Raw genomic sequence first — 13,709 nt, 5'->3', positions numbered from 1 at the left:
AATCCCACAGAGCTGAAATAATGAGCAAAGTTTTTAAAAAAAATCCAAACCCTCACTCAAAATAAAGGCCCCACAAGGGTTGGTGGAGGAACAAGAGGGTTCCACTCTTCTATGTGCCGAGTCTGCACTCACCTGATGACACAAAATGGTCTGTTGAACAAGTCGGGCATACCCATCCAAGCGGACTCCAGAGTTGCTTCTGCTTCTCATTTTCCCAAGACCGGAGATTTTTTTCTGTTCTTGTGTCTCCCTCCCACGCTTCACAGCAGCAAGAAGAAAAAAAAGTGTGTTTGGGATCCTCTCTCTGAAGCAGCTCTTACTCTTCCTGGTTCATTCATGCAGGAAGCTCTACTGTGACACTTGCTGGCAACTGATGCCCTTGTTCCAAAATAAACAGAGCAGCTGTCAACAAAGCAGGGATTATAGAGAGGGTTTACCCTTCATCTATATGCAAACCCTGGCCAGACTAACCTGGCCAGTAATCAATATGCATACTGCACCACAGACATTATCTACATGCTCTTTACATATTCAGATGCCTTAAACGATTGGTTTATTTTCTCAATGCTATGTTCACACTAGTATGAAAGGAAAAAGAAAACAGTTCAGGCCAAATAGAGTTTTAACATTTAGAACTCATATATTACATATTGCAATATATTACTTCTGTCATATATTGCTAGTTATCACAAGCCTTCATGCCATCATTATGACCCATAAGCAAGCAATATTACTCAAGTGCACAAGGAAGACAGAAGTACATTATACTAGCACATTTACCTGATGTTGCTTGAGTTCTTAACTCAATTAAAGTTTGTGTACTTTCCCTTCACTCCCTGACAGTGCTGAAGGGGTACAGCTAGCAATGTCCCCATATGAATCTCGGGGAGGAGTTGCAGACCCCCACCTCCCTAAGGAATGCTTGGGGGGGAGGAGGAGAGAGGCTCAGAGCAAAGGCAATCACAGATGGAGGGGGCATGCCCCATTCAGCCCCTTTCACCTGCTTGCTGATTCTCTTTTCTGTAAGGTTTTATGGGACACAATCCCACTCCAGGAACATCCCATTTTCCTGGAACAACCCCTTGTGTTGCTTTACATTAGGATAAGAGGAAACTACATATCAAATTTGGTATCCCTAGCTCTTACCATTTAGGACCAGTTCTTGAACAAACAGCAGACAACCTCTATATAGTAAATAAAACCTAAAATGCATGAGCTATCTACCACCTCATATGAGCTGCGGTTCTCAGGATACAAGCATCCTTTGTGTGCAGTAACTGTAAGGCTGTGCTTACAGTTTCTCTGCTGTGACCCCATACGTGGACAGCCATTCAATCGGGGCTGGGGGGGAGGGGGGGGGAAGCACAGTTCAACACCTAAGAAACATGCAGGCCAGGCCACACTGAACCCTGTTCAGAGCTTAGCACAGATCCACGGCGGCCGCATTCCTGAGTCTGAGTGTGCCCCAGTCAGCCACGGGTTTATTCACCTCCCCGCCAGCTGATGAGACTTTCGCACCAGCGCGGGCTCATTTGCTCTCACCTGGGTTTAAGGGCGGGCGAGGGGAGGGGGAAGGGAAAAGGGGGGGGCGCTACTGGTTGTCTTGCCGGGTACAGGCTGAGGCAGCTGTTTGACTCGCTGCTGGATGCCGAATCCTTCACGCTCCTGAAGTGGCACCGCCCGGGAGCGATGCGCGCAGCGGGGCGTCTCTCAACCGCACCGGGGGCGCCCCGTGCTCCCGCCCCCGCTCCGCGCTGCAGCCGGGGGAGGCGGAACGGCTTTGGCAGCAGCAACCCGAGTCCTTGCCCCGGCTCGGCACTGCGGGAGGCAGCCAGGCAGGCAGCCCTGCCCGGGCCGTGCATCCCCGCCGGCAGGCCCCGGGCGCCGCGCTGCGGACAGGTGCCGGGCGCTGGCTCGGGCTGCACACGCCGACCCGAGCCCGGGGCCACTGGTACAGGAGCCGCCCCGCCCGGCTCGCCTCTGCCGCGGCCGCTCGCTGCTCGCACGCAGGCCTGGGCCAGGCCAATGGCGCTTGCGCCTCAGGTAGGGACAAAACCCACCTCGCCGCGGGCGCCGTGTCTCAAGCGGGGACTCTCCCTCGCCTGCCCGGGTGACCGCCCCTCGGCAGCAGGCCCGCGCGCGCCCTGGAGCATCCCCGGGAGCCGCCGTCTCGTGCTGGGCAAGAGCTGCTGCTGCTGCTGCTGCTGCTGCAGGAAACCTCCCTCCGCGGCGCCGGCGTTACATGCGCGCCTGGCGGGGTTGCGCCTGAAGGTGGCTGGCGCCTGTTTAACAGCGGTGCGGGCAGGGGCTGCTGAGCGACTCGCTGGGTTTCTGTGTTCTCCGAAAGCGCCAGCGCCTCCACCCCTGTTAGTCAGAGCGAGTCTGACACTTCATTTGACCCAGGCCCCCGTGGTGGCTGAGAAAAGCTGGCTGCTGTGAACCCTGAAGGAGCAAAAAGGCAGCTAAAGAGACACAAGCAATGTGTTTCCGACAAGAAGCAATAGGCTTAAACTGCAGCAGGGGAGGTTTAGGTTGGACATTAAACTTCCTAACTATCAGGGTGCTTAACACTGGAATAAATTGCCTAGGGAGGTTGTGGACTCTCCATCTCTGGAGATAAATTTAAGAGCAGGTTAGACAGACCTCTGTCAGGGATGGTCTAGAAGACCAGTGTTTCTTAAACTGTGTTCCACCCTTAAAGAAGCAGGTGATCTTTTTTTTTCCTCTCAGTAACTTTCCCCCTACCTTTTTTTTTCCCTCAACAAAAAATCCTTGGTGTTGCTCATTTAAAAAAAAATAGTGGACAGGACTCAATGACCTTTCGAGATCCCTTCCAGTTCTAGTAGTCTATGATTCTATTGGTATGGTTTTAAGTCTCAAGCTTTTTATTCTAGTTAGCTGATTTTTGAATATTGGAGAGAAAGCAATAGAGGATTCAGTGATAGGGAGGGATCTGGAGTGGCACTCTAAAGAAATTCCAGAGAAGGTGTAAGAGTCTGTGTTTGCACCACTTACAACCATGCACTTAACTTTATTCTCCTGAGCAGCAGTGTGTTGGAAGTCAGCATGTGCGAATCAGGCTAAGCACCTGTAAGTTTTTGGAACATGGGAGGCTTTCAGATGCAAGGAAAATGTGATGACATATTTACATTTGGCAACTGTCAATCTGTATAAAATCTAAGATCAATGGGAATGTTTCCATTAAATAGTTATTTTAAAAGTTCTAATTAACAGGATGTTTTGGAGGATGGTGGGGAGGAGTCTAAGAACCAATACATTTCGCCCTATTTGTGATATTTATGATTAAAGCTGTGTGTCCACAGGATACTGCACACAGCCCCCAACCCTTACATTGTGCTCTCTGAAGCCAATGCACACTCACATGGGGGCAGCTTACAAGATAAGAATCTTAAACACTGATCACTGTGTTATCACAAAAGAAAGTGAAATTAACAAAAAACTCATCTGCTATATATTTTAGAGAGTTTAATTAAGAACGCCTCCTAAACGTAAAAGCTAGGGTCACCAAAGTCAGTATACAGCTTCCTCTTATCATAACTGAAAATAATGTAAAAGTTTGGTTGTGCCAGGAAAATGGGATGTGCCTGGGAATGGGATTGCTTCTTCTAAAACCAAACAGAAAAGAGACACTATCACAAATTTAAGTACAGTCCTCAGAATTGACTTAACCAGCAAATTTTGAAAGACACTGAACCAAGATGAGCCAGAAAAATAAGATTAACCTAGAATAGAGTTGCTTCTCAATAAACCATGAAGAAAAGAGATAAAATGTAGAAATCTGAAGTAGTGCTCTATTTTGGCACAGTTAAATCAATGCTTAAGGTTTGAAAACTAGAAGACAGTGTTATTGGAAGCCAGATTGACACTAGCCCCCTTTTGTTAAAAGATAGCAAATGAGTTTATAGGGACAAAGAAAAACACTTGATGGAATTGCCATTTAAAGCATTTACTAAAATTAACTTCATACAAATAATACAGTATTCCTGAAAAATACAATAATTTCAATAAAGAATGTACATTTTCCTTTTATTTCCCAAGAAATAATTGAGTTAAGGATCTCAGCAACGCCAGATAAATCTGCTAGTTAGAAAAACAAGTCTGAAAAAGAGAAGTTGTGAAGTAACTGGACAGTAATATGAACATACAAATTATTCGTATTACAATCCAGTAATGCCACTGAAACCTAGTTCCATTGTCCAACCAGAGAGATGCAAAAATAACAATAAAAAGTACCAAATAAATTGGATTCTATATGTTTTTGGTTTAATAAAATGTACTTACAAATGAACTTTTTTTAACGTGGAAAAACAAACTACTGTACTCCTAAACCAGAACACAGATTGTCCCCATCTTCAACTTTAGACTTCTATTTCTAAATGAATAATTAGAAGATTCCAAGTATCCAGTTGTAAATTAAATTGCATTTTTTATTATAAGCAGTCATCTAGGGCTGTGAAGGACATTGAAATCTGCACTTTTTGGTTTGATTCACCACTGTTACTCCTGTTTTACACTGGTGTATCTCCAGATAAAGATGCCTGGCCTGCATATGCACAGTAGACAACTGTAAAACCTCTATTTCCTTGCCCTTCCACTGGCTCCCCACACTTAGCAAAACAGAAAAGAGCCATAAGTGTGAATGGTTGTTTAACCCCATGAGGGTATTTTCAAAGTAAGTGAAGGCACAAAATCTACTCCTAAACATCTTTAAGTGATTTGCATGTGGAATTAAGAATATTATTGAAAAGCATTCATGTTTCAATACTCTAGTTCAGTGGTCACCAACCAGTAGATCTGGATCTACCAGTAGATCTTGGAGCCTGTAACAGGTGACCCTGACTGGTTTGGCCAGGAAGCTATCGAACGCTGACACTTCAGTTGCCCCTCCACCCACTGTCATGCTGCTCCTGTCCTCTGCCTTGGAGCTGCCCCCCGGTAGCCTCTTCCTTGGGGTACATCTACAGAGCAAAGTTATTTCGAAATAACTTTACCAGCATCTACACAGCCAAACCACTATTTCAAAATTAAATGGAAATAGCGGAGAACTTATTTTGAAATTGGTAAACCTCATTCCACAAGGAATAGTGCCAATTTTGAAATTGCTATTTCGAAATAAGCACTGTGTAGACACTTATTTTGAAATAGGGGACCTCCCGCCCTGCCCAGGGTGCCCTGGTGGCCACTCTGGCCCCAACCAGGAAAACTCCTCCCCTTTCTCCCTTCCCCCCCGCCCCGAGCCCTTAAAGGGTAGTCTCTGGCCACAGTGTCTGTGCCAGCTCCAAGCCTGCTAGCCCAGAGCCAGCAGTCGCTGCACCTGACGCAGTGGCCCCAGCATGAGCCAGGCAGCTAGCCCTTCGCCACTCCCCAGGACCAGTCTGCCAGCTCCCAGGAGCCTGCCAGGGCCCGGAGAAGGTGGACGCCTTCCTGGTCCAGTGTGGAGATCATGGACCTAATTCAGGTTTGGAGGGGATGCCCCCAACATCCATGATCTCCACACTAAATGAGGAACGCAACTGTCTACAGGCAGGTGGCTGCCAACCTGGCCACCAAAGGCCACATGCGAACCCAGGAGCAGATTCACATGAAAATAAAGGAGCTGTGGTAGGCCTATGCCAGGGCCACAGGGGGCAGCTCCCAACCAGCAGCAGACCCAGATCCCTGCCCCTATTTTGATGCCCTGGACTGCATCCTGGGGGGTGGGATGGTCCGTGCCCCCAGGTGATCATCAACCCTGGCGCAGAGGACCCTGACCAGGAAACGGAGGAGGAGGAGGGCCAGGAGCCACAGGAGCCTAGAGGGAGCGTGCCGTACACCCCGGAGCTGTCCCAGCGGGCCTGTCGCCAGTGTCGTCCAAGGCTGGGGAGGCAACGACATGTGAGTGCCATCACTGTCCCCTTATGCGGGGCTGGCTGCCATACAGGGGCCTTGGCCTGTTACCCACACACGTGTATGAATGAAGGCACATGACATGCTCCTGACCCCAGGGTGGGACACTGCACACTGCCCTCCCTCCAGAAGCCCCCTCTACACAGAGGCAGGGTACATCTCTTCTCCCCCACCTTCACACTATATACAGCACAGGAGCATGGGTGCAGTCCCAGGCCAGCTCCCACTTCTGGGGATACCAGGACATGCTGAACATGGCCTGTGTGCAAGCATGTTGGCTCCAATGGTGCGGAGACCTGCTGTCCTCGCCTTCCAGAGGGGGGCTGGGCTTCACCCACTGTGTCCCCAGGAATTGACTGACCAATTCTCTTGTTTCTCCACAGCCGCAGCAACTGCGAGTGCAAGGCGCAACACCCCGCCCAGGACATTTTCCCGCACCTGGGCCAGCAGGTTCACCGTAACCAGGAGGAGTACCAGCAGCAGCACCTGGGGATACTGCGAGGCCAGCGCTGCACCCTGGACTATTGGGTGCATGAAGACCTGCAGTTTCGGTGGGAGAGTTGGTGGGAGTTGCTTGCCCAGGGCGGTGCCATGTGCAACCACCTGCACACCCTGGTGTACAGATTGGTGCCTCCTGCTACTCCAGCTCCTTCTGCCTCCCCAGCTGCTGTTGCTCCTTCCACTCCTGCTCCCCCTTGTAGCCTGATCTAAGATTATGTTAACCTTAAAGGTGGGTAATTTAAATTTAACAGGTTCTCTGTCCCAGGATCAGGCCCAGTATTCAATTATACTATGATTGGGAACCCTGTTGTGCACAGGGTATATTTACAGTTTATTAATAAGGTTAGCACAGTCACAAACACCTCAATTTCATAAGACAGGGAATGTACATTCATATTTCCTTGCCATCTACTTACATTATTCCTTCTAGAACATTCTTAGGTGTTAGCCCATCATCTTTCTCATTACCTTCACCTTCCCCATCATCACCAGGGGCCATCCTTCTGGCCCTTCCAAGGACTACATCTTCTCCTCCCTATCTCCCTGGGCTAGGGTCTCACTCTTATACCAAGTGACGCTGACGATAACATGTTTTATGCATATTCAATAGGGGGTGTTTCTAATGCTGAAGTGTTCTTTTCCTATTGGGCAATATATCATTGCTCTTAACTTATCATATACATCAATTCATTGTCATGGGCCTTTGTGGTTATCTATTGCAACCTGTGTCCTAATTGCTTAACTCAGCCTGAACCAATTATTTGGGGCTTATATTTAATAATACATCTGCTGAGTCTGAGGCTATTGTTCCCGCCATCCTGTGTGGGTGAAAGGTCCAAGCCTAAGTTCCCCTTTTTCAGGCCCGGGAAGCCATAAATAAGTTATGACCAGTAGCTGGGTGTGACTGTATCCAAACCACAGAAGTCTGCAAACCTCAGCTCCTGCTGATCTTGCAAACGGCCTGTTGCAGCATGGACGAAAGAGGAAAATATAACCCCATATTACTTGACCTGGACTGTGAGCTTATGTATGTTCTCTCATTCAAGTGCAAGCCTGTCCTTTAATTGATTGTAAAGCAGACATGGCACTCATTGGAAAGTGCATTCAGAAGCTGTCCCATCTTGTTATACGCTAGAGCAGGAGCCACTGCACTGCAGGGGCACCAGACTTACCAGGCAGCCTACGGCTGAGCTGTACTGTACCCAGATGGATTAATGGCAAAGCCCTCCCCCAAGATGTTGAGTGCTGCTGTGTTAGTATTAGCAGCCTTCACAAACTTGGGCAGACATAAGGCCTGGTGTATTACACCTGAACCCAGACATCAGTCAAGCTAACACAAAGGGCCTACAGGAATGCTGAGGGCAGCTTTTAGAAGATTTCTTGCATTAGAGTTTAACTATTACCGAATTAATCTAAATTAACACAAACATATTATTAGCATGATAAGAAAGTAATTGATAGGCTACAACCTCCCGCTTCTTCATCCCCCTGGGGACACCGAGACCCCCAGATGCTGCAAGGCAGCCTGCAGAAACTGCTGCCAGGCTTGCAGCAACACATCCAAAAGAAGCACGAGAGTGCCCAGGGCAGCTCTGGCTCCATGCTGGAGAGTGCTGTGGTGTCCTGAGTGAGGGCAACCAGAGCACACAGAGAAAAAAATGCTTTGCTGTCCCTCAGCGAGGTAGGCAAGCAAGCAGGGAAACTTGAGAACCAGCTGTCTGCAGGGGTCCCTTTAAACACAGGCCTCAGATAGCCTCAGGCAGCAGCCATACAAAGTAACTCCTGACCTGATGCCTTGCTGGAAGTGGTTTCAGCTGGCCTTAAATGTGATTCAGTGTCCAATTAGTATGGACGCGCTATTTTGAAATAGCAAAATGCTACTTCAAAATGCATTTTGTGTGTAGATGCATTATTTTGAAATATTTTGAATTAACTATTTCAAAATTAGATATTTGGAAATAATGCTGTAGTGTAGACATACTCTTGCTGTGCAGGCTGAGAGAGGGAGAAGAGGGGAAACACTGGTATCAGGGTGTCCTTCCTCCCCCCATTCCTGTACCTTATCTCCACACAGAGAGAAGGGGATGGAGGGAGGTTGGCAATGCAAATCTCTGTCACTCTCACACTCTGTGTGTGTGTGTGTATGTGTGTGTGTGTCTGTCATTCTCACAAACACACACTGTCCTTCACTCTCATCTCCTGACCCAACACACATGGAAGTGAGAGGGGGTTGTTGTTACTTCTTTTACTACGTGCAAAGCGGGTTATTTGTGGTTTTGACTGGTCGGTGCATTTCATAATTGTCATTTCTCTCTTATGCTTAAATTTAATTATTTGAGTAGTGAGCTCTAAAATTCCTAATCTGTCATGACTGGAGTAATTATCCTTATGGGAATTACTGTTCCTGGCAGTGGCAAGCATGTCCCTGTAGCCCCTGAGAGAGGCAGAGCAGGGGGTCTCCACATGCTGTGCTTGCCTGCAGACACCACTCCTGCAGCTCCCACTGATCAATAACGGGGAACTGTGGCCAGCAGAAGCTGTGGGATCAGTGCTTGTAGCTGAGGGGCAGCGCATGGCACCATGGAGCCATTGCTGTACATGCCAGCTGATTTCAGGAGTGGTGCAGGGCCAGGGCAGGAGTAAGCTGCCTTAACCCCACTGCTCCACCACTCTGAAGCCATCTCAGTTAAACGGTGCCCAGCCGAAGCCTGTTTCCTGAACCCCTGTCCCAGCCCTGAACTCCTTCCTGCACCCAACCTCCTGGCCCAGATGTGAGCCCCCCTGCACCCAAACTCATTCCCAGAGCTTGCACCCTGAATGCCCTATTGGACCCCAATCCTCCACCCTGGGCTAAGCCTAGAGCCCCTCCCAAACTCCTTAGCCCAAGGGCAGAACCTGCACCCCAGTCCCCATCCCCAGCCTGGTAAAAGTGAGTGAGGATGGGAAGAAGAGAAATGGAGTGAGCAGGGTGAGGCCTCAGAGAGGGGGTGGAGCAGGGGTGAGGCCTCAGAAGGGGTGGGAAGGAAGTGGGGCAAAGGTATTTGGGTTTGGGGTAGATCTTACATTCCACTTAAATTAAAAAAGTGATATTGTGCTTAAAAAGGTTGGAGACCACTGCTCTAGTTTTTACGTGATCCTGAAATTGATTGTGACTGATTGTAAAAGTAGCGAAGATGTAAGAAAATGGAAACCAGATAATTAAATCTTTGCACTATGGAAATGATGCTGTATACAATGCAAGATGGGGAAAGTTCTTTGAACCCTTTAACTAGATGTGAGTGTAGGATGGTAAGTTTAGTGGACGATGCACAATGCCAGAACAGAATCTAGCTCACTGTCCCATAGCCATATTAATAGAGCCCTTCACATCTGCGGTTATCTGTTTTGTATCCATGGATGCAGGGCTCTACATATTAACTCTGTAGTGCTAACAAGATGGAGTATAATTAGTACACTTTTTATCACTACAGTCAATAGAAATGATTATGAATGCACACTGGGGCTAGGTCTGTTGAGTAAGGTAGTGCCATATTTTACATTATACTTTGCTGTTGTCTTTAAGATTCAAACTGAAGGGAGCAAGGGATACCATTTCCCCTGTTAAAATAGTCAGTTTTGTAAAACATAGAGGAGAAAATGAATGGAAGTTCTTTATTCAGCATTCATGATCACAGATTTTTCTTATTCTCAACAGCTTCAAGAATGGATTTGATGACTTTGTTTCTGTTGAAGCAGTATACTTACGACCAATGGCTGCTAAGTGTTAAGCAAGTGTTAAGCTAAGTGTTAACATAACACCACTGACCTGCCTCAATACATGGATGTGCTGATAGGCACAAAGTTAAATTCCTGCAAAACCTAAAATCAGCAGCTGTTTCTCACTACTTCATCCTGTCCCTTATTGGTCGTGTGTGTGTCCTTATATTTTAATGTGCCTAATTGCCATGATATTTGGAAACTTGATATCTTGTTAAGATGTCACATGAATTCCCAACTCAAATTGCATATGTAACAACACAGAGACAAGGTGAGTGAGGTAATATCTTTTATTGGACCAATTTCTATTGGTGAAAGAAACAATGTTTTGAGATTACACAGAGCTCTTCTTCAATTCTCTGGTGAGCTGAAGAAGGCTCTGTGAAAAGCTTAAAAGTTTTTCTCTTTCACCAATAGACGTGGATCCAATAAAAGAGATTATTTCACCCTCCTTGTGTCTCTAGTATCCTGAGACTAACACAACAACAATAATACAGCATGTAACAATATTTAACAGAAAGCATAACTTATTAACTTTGAATGTCATCATCCTTATCCAGGGCTGACTCATGGGGGGTGTCAAACTCAGGGCAACCCTTCATCTCGCAGCACACCCTGCCCCAATCACACCTCATCTCTGCTCTGCCCCATCAGAACATGGCTTGGGGAGTATACGGGGGGTTTGGAACAGTGACAGCAGGGGTCTCCCCCCCCCCCCCCACTCACTGCAGCAGTGAGAGCTAGAGAGGCCCGGTAGCCTGCTCTGCTCCACCGCACTGCACCGCCCTCCTGGTTTCAGTTCTCTGAAAACTTCCACACAGTGTGCAGCAGCGGTCAAAAAGGCAAATAGGATGTTAGGAATTATTAAGAAAGGGATAGAAAATAAGACCCAGAATATCTTACTGCCCCTGTATAAAACTATGGTACGCCCACATCTTGAATACTGTGTACAGATGTGGTCTCCTCACCTCAAAAAAGATATTTTGGCCTTGGAAAGGGTTCAGAAAAAGGCAACTAAAATGATTAGGGGTTTGGAACAGGTCCCATATGAAGAGAGGCTAAAGCGACTGGGACTTTTCAGTTTAGAAAAGAGGAGACTGAGTGGGGATGTGATAGAGGTCTATAAAATCATGAGTGGTGTGGAGAGGGTGAATAAAGAAAAGTTATTTATTAGTTTCCATAATAGAAGAACTAGAGGACACCAAATGAAATTAACGGGTAGCAGGTTTAAAACTAACAAAAGAAAGTTCTTCTTCACACAGCACATAGTTAACCTGTGGAACTCCTTGCCAGAGGAGGCTGTGAAGGCTAGGAGTATAACAGAGTTTAAAGAGAAGCTAGATAATTTCATGGAGGTTAGGTCCATAAACGGCTATTAGCCAGGGGATAGAAATGGTATCTCTGGCCTCTGTTTGCCAGAAGCTGGAGAAGGATGGCAGGAGACAAATTGCTTGATCATTGTCTTCAGTCCACCCTCTCTGGGGCACCTGGTACTGGCCACTGTCGGCAGACAGGCTACTGGGCTAGATGAACCTTATGTTCTTATGGCCCACTGCATTTCTTCTCTCTGCAATAGTGAAAAGTGGAACGTCATGGGGCCGGGGTGCTCTGCTTCCCACCACTGCTGAGGAACTGCACAGCGGGCCAGGAGAGGGCAGTGGGGTGGGCCAGAGTGGAGCAGGCTGCCAGACACTCCTTATGCTGCAGTCAGTGGGGGTGGGGGCGACCCCTGCTGCTGCAACGCCATGCCCCAAACCCCAGCCTCTACACTATTGTAATTATAATTGTACAAAATACGCCTTGTGAGGTGTCATTTGAAAACTAATAACTGACTGATCAGTAATTTTCTTGTGGTATATGTACATGATGGGCATTAAGAATTATAACTAAAGTGTGTATAAATCAGATATATCAGGAGGATCCGTTAAATAAGTTTTCCCTAAACACAACAATGTGAACTTATCTCAGTTTATATAGAAAGAGTACACAGACCATCAATCTAACAAGTGATGGAAGCAAATTTCACAATAACAAATGGGAAAATACACAGCAAGGCATCTACATGCAACAAAAGAAAGAAATTTGGTGTGTTTTGCTTTTCAGAATAATCCACTGCAAACGTTCCCCGGGTTTTAAGGTATGGGCTGAATCTTGAATGACAAGCAATTGAATCAATTGATTCTATATAATATTACTGTATTATCAGAGTGTATTGAGTGGGTCTTTTCTGAAAACTAATGACACACAGATGATATTGAGCTATTCAGCCTGCCCAGATTGCTGTAATGTTCCCTCCTATCTGCTTGTCTCTGGTGTAAATTAAACAGGCTGGAATAAAAAACAATGGAATCCCCATTTATGTAAAAATCATTCACAGAGATGGGAAGCCCACAGGAAGAAAAGAAAAACATGAGGTCATTCTGCCTTTTGAAAAAAGCTCACTGAACTTTGGAAGATACAAGCAATGGAAGAAGCCATGTCTGGCATCCATCACTAGACAGACACGAAGGAAGAGAAGGTAAGTGCCCAGGGTGAGTAACCAAGGAGAATTTGTGATTGGATGGATTATTTTCCTGCTTGGGGAGATGTGCTGTTACTACTATGATCATTTTGGAAAATACCCAAAGTGCTATAAAAAGGCCAGAAGTAGAATTTTGTATTGATAATGTTCTGTTCCTAGAGTAAATTTGAGGAACTTTCTTTTGAGTGAGGTATGCAGTTATGTGAAAATAGGCACCTTGGAGGCTGAGAGGTGAGAACAAGGGATGTGAAAGTGTAACCATGTACAGTAGACTTCCGATAATCAGGCACCTTTTGGACCTAGGTGGTGCTGGATTATCAGATTTGCCAGAGAATCAGGAGGTCCGGTACAGCTGCACAGCTTAACAGCTGGCCAGGACACAATCTCCCTCTCTCTCTCCTCCCCTTTCCTCTTCGCATCTCCTCCATGCAGTAACCTGATCCTCCTCCCCATCCTCTCCCCTCCCCTCCCCTCCCCTCCCCTTTCCCCTTTGCTGAAGCAAAACGCTCTTCTCCATACTGTAACACAATCCCACTCCCTCCCCCATCTCCCCTAGCCTTATGCTCCCTCTGGTTACAGCCAGCACCTGTGCTGAGCAGCAGGCTTTTTAATCAGCTGGTCAGGAGCACTTGGCATTTTGATGCCAGAGTATCGGGAGTGCCAAACAGTTGGATGCCGGACTATTGGAGTTTTACTGTACATGGTTAGCCAATAAGCCTGGGCTCATTAGTTAACATTCACAGTTACACACAGGCTCCTGGTATGCATGGGGAGTTGGCTTAAAAGCCAGTTCCCTGTATGCGCTGGCTCCCAGGGAGCCAACTTCCACCATACATGTAACCATGTAACTGCTGAAACTTTCAGTGATTACAAGGTTACTTAATTAAATACATTTTAACATCTGTAGTGAGAATCTGTCTTCCTTTTCCAGTGCTAATAATAGTATTGCTATTATGACCATTCTTACCAATTTGCTAAATTTTTCTGAAGTCTAGAACAGGTCTCCAACCTCTGTTCTTTTTCT

General features: G+C 46.8%; 1 protein-coding gene across 6 annotated transcripts in view; it reads right to left on the bottom strand.

Annotated features, from left to right (window-relative positions):
- Positions 1 to 6,912, bottom strand: part of PHKA2 (phosphorylase kinase regulatory subunit alpha 2) — an 87,206-nt gene extending 80,294 nt beyond the window's left edge. For 3 of the 6 annotated variants that reach the window (XM_075913692.1, XM_075913700.1, XM_075913710.1), the window contains exons 1-2: positions 2,061 to 2,325; positions 133 to 258 (exon numbers count right to left, since the gene is read on the bottom strand). In XM_075913692.1, the coding sequence (XP_075769807.1) occupies positions 133 to 258; positions 2,061 to 2,153 (219 nt within the window). In that variant the 5' untranslated portion in view covers positions 2,154 to 2,325. Of the gene's footprint in view, positions 1 to 132; positions 403 to 2,060; positions 2,326 to 6,824 lie in introns of those variants that run through there. The other 3 variants (XM_075913734.1, XM_075913718.1, XM_075913727.1) reach the window with 3 other exon arrangements.
- Positions 6,913 to 13,709: the final 6,797 nt, after the last annotated feature.

Source organism: Pelodiscus sinensis, chromosome 1, assembly GCF_049634645.1.
Source record: "Pelodiscus sinensis isolate JC-2024 chromosome 1, ASM4963464v1, whole genome shotgun sequence".
In the NCBI taxonomy this organism is placed as follows: domain Eukaryota; kingdom Metazoa; phylum Chordata; order Testudines; family Trionychidae; genus Pelodiscus; species Pelodiscus sinensis.
This window is presented reverse-complemented; position numbering and strand designations above follow the sequence as displayed.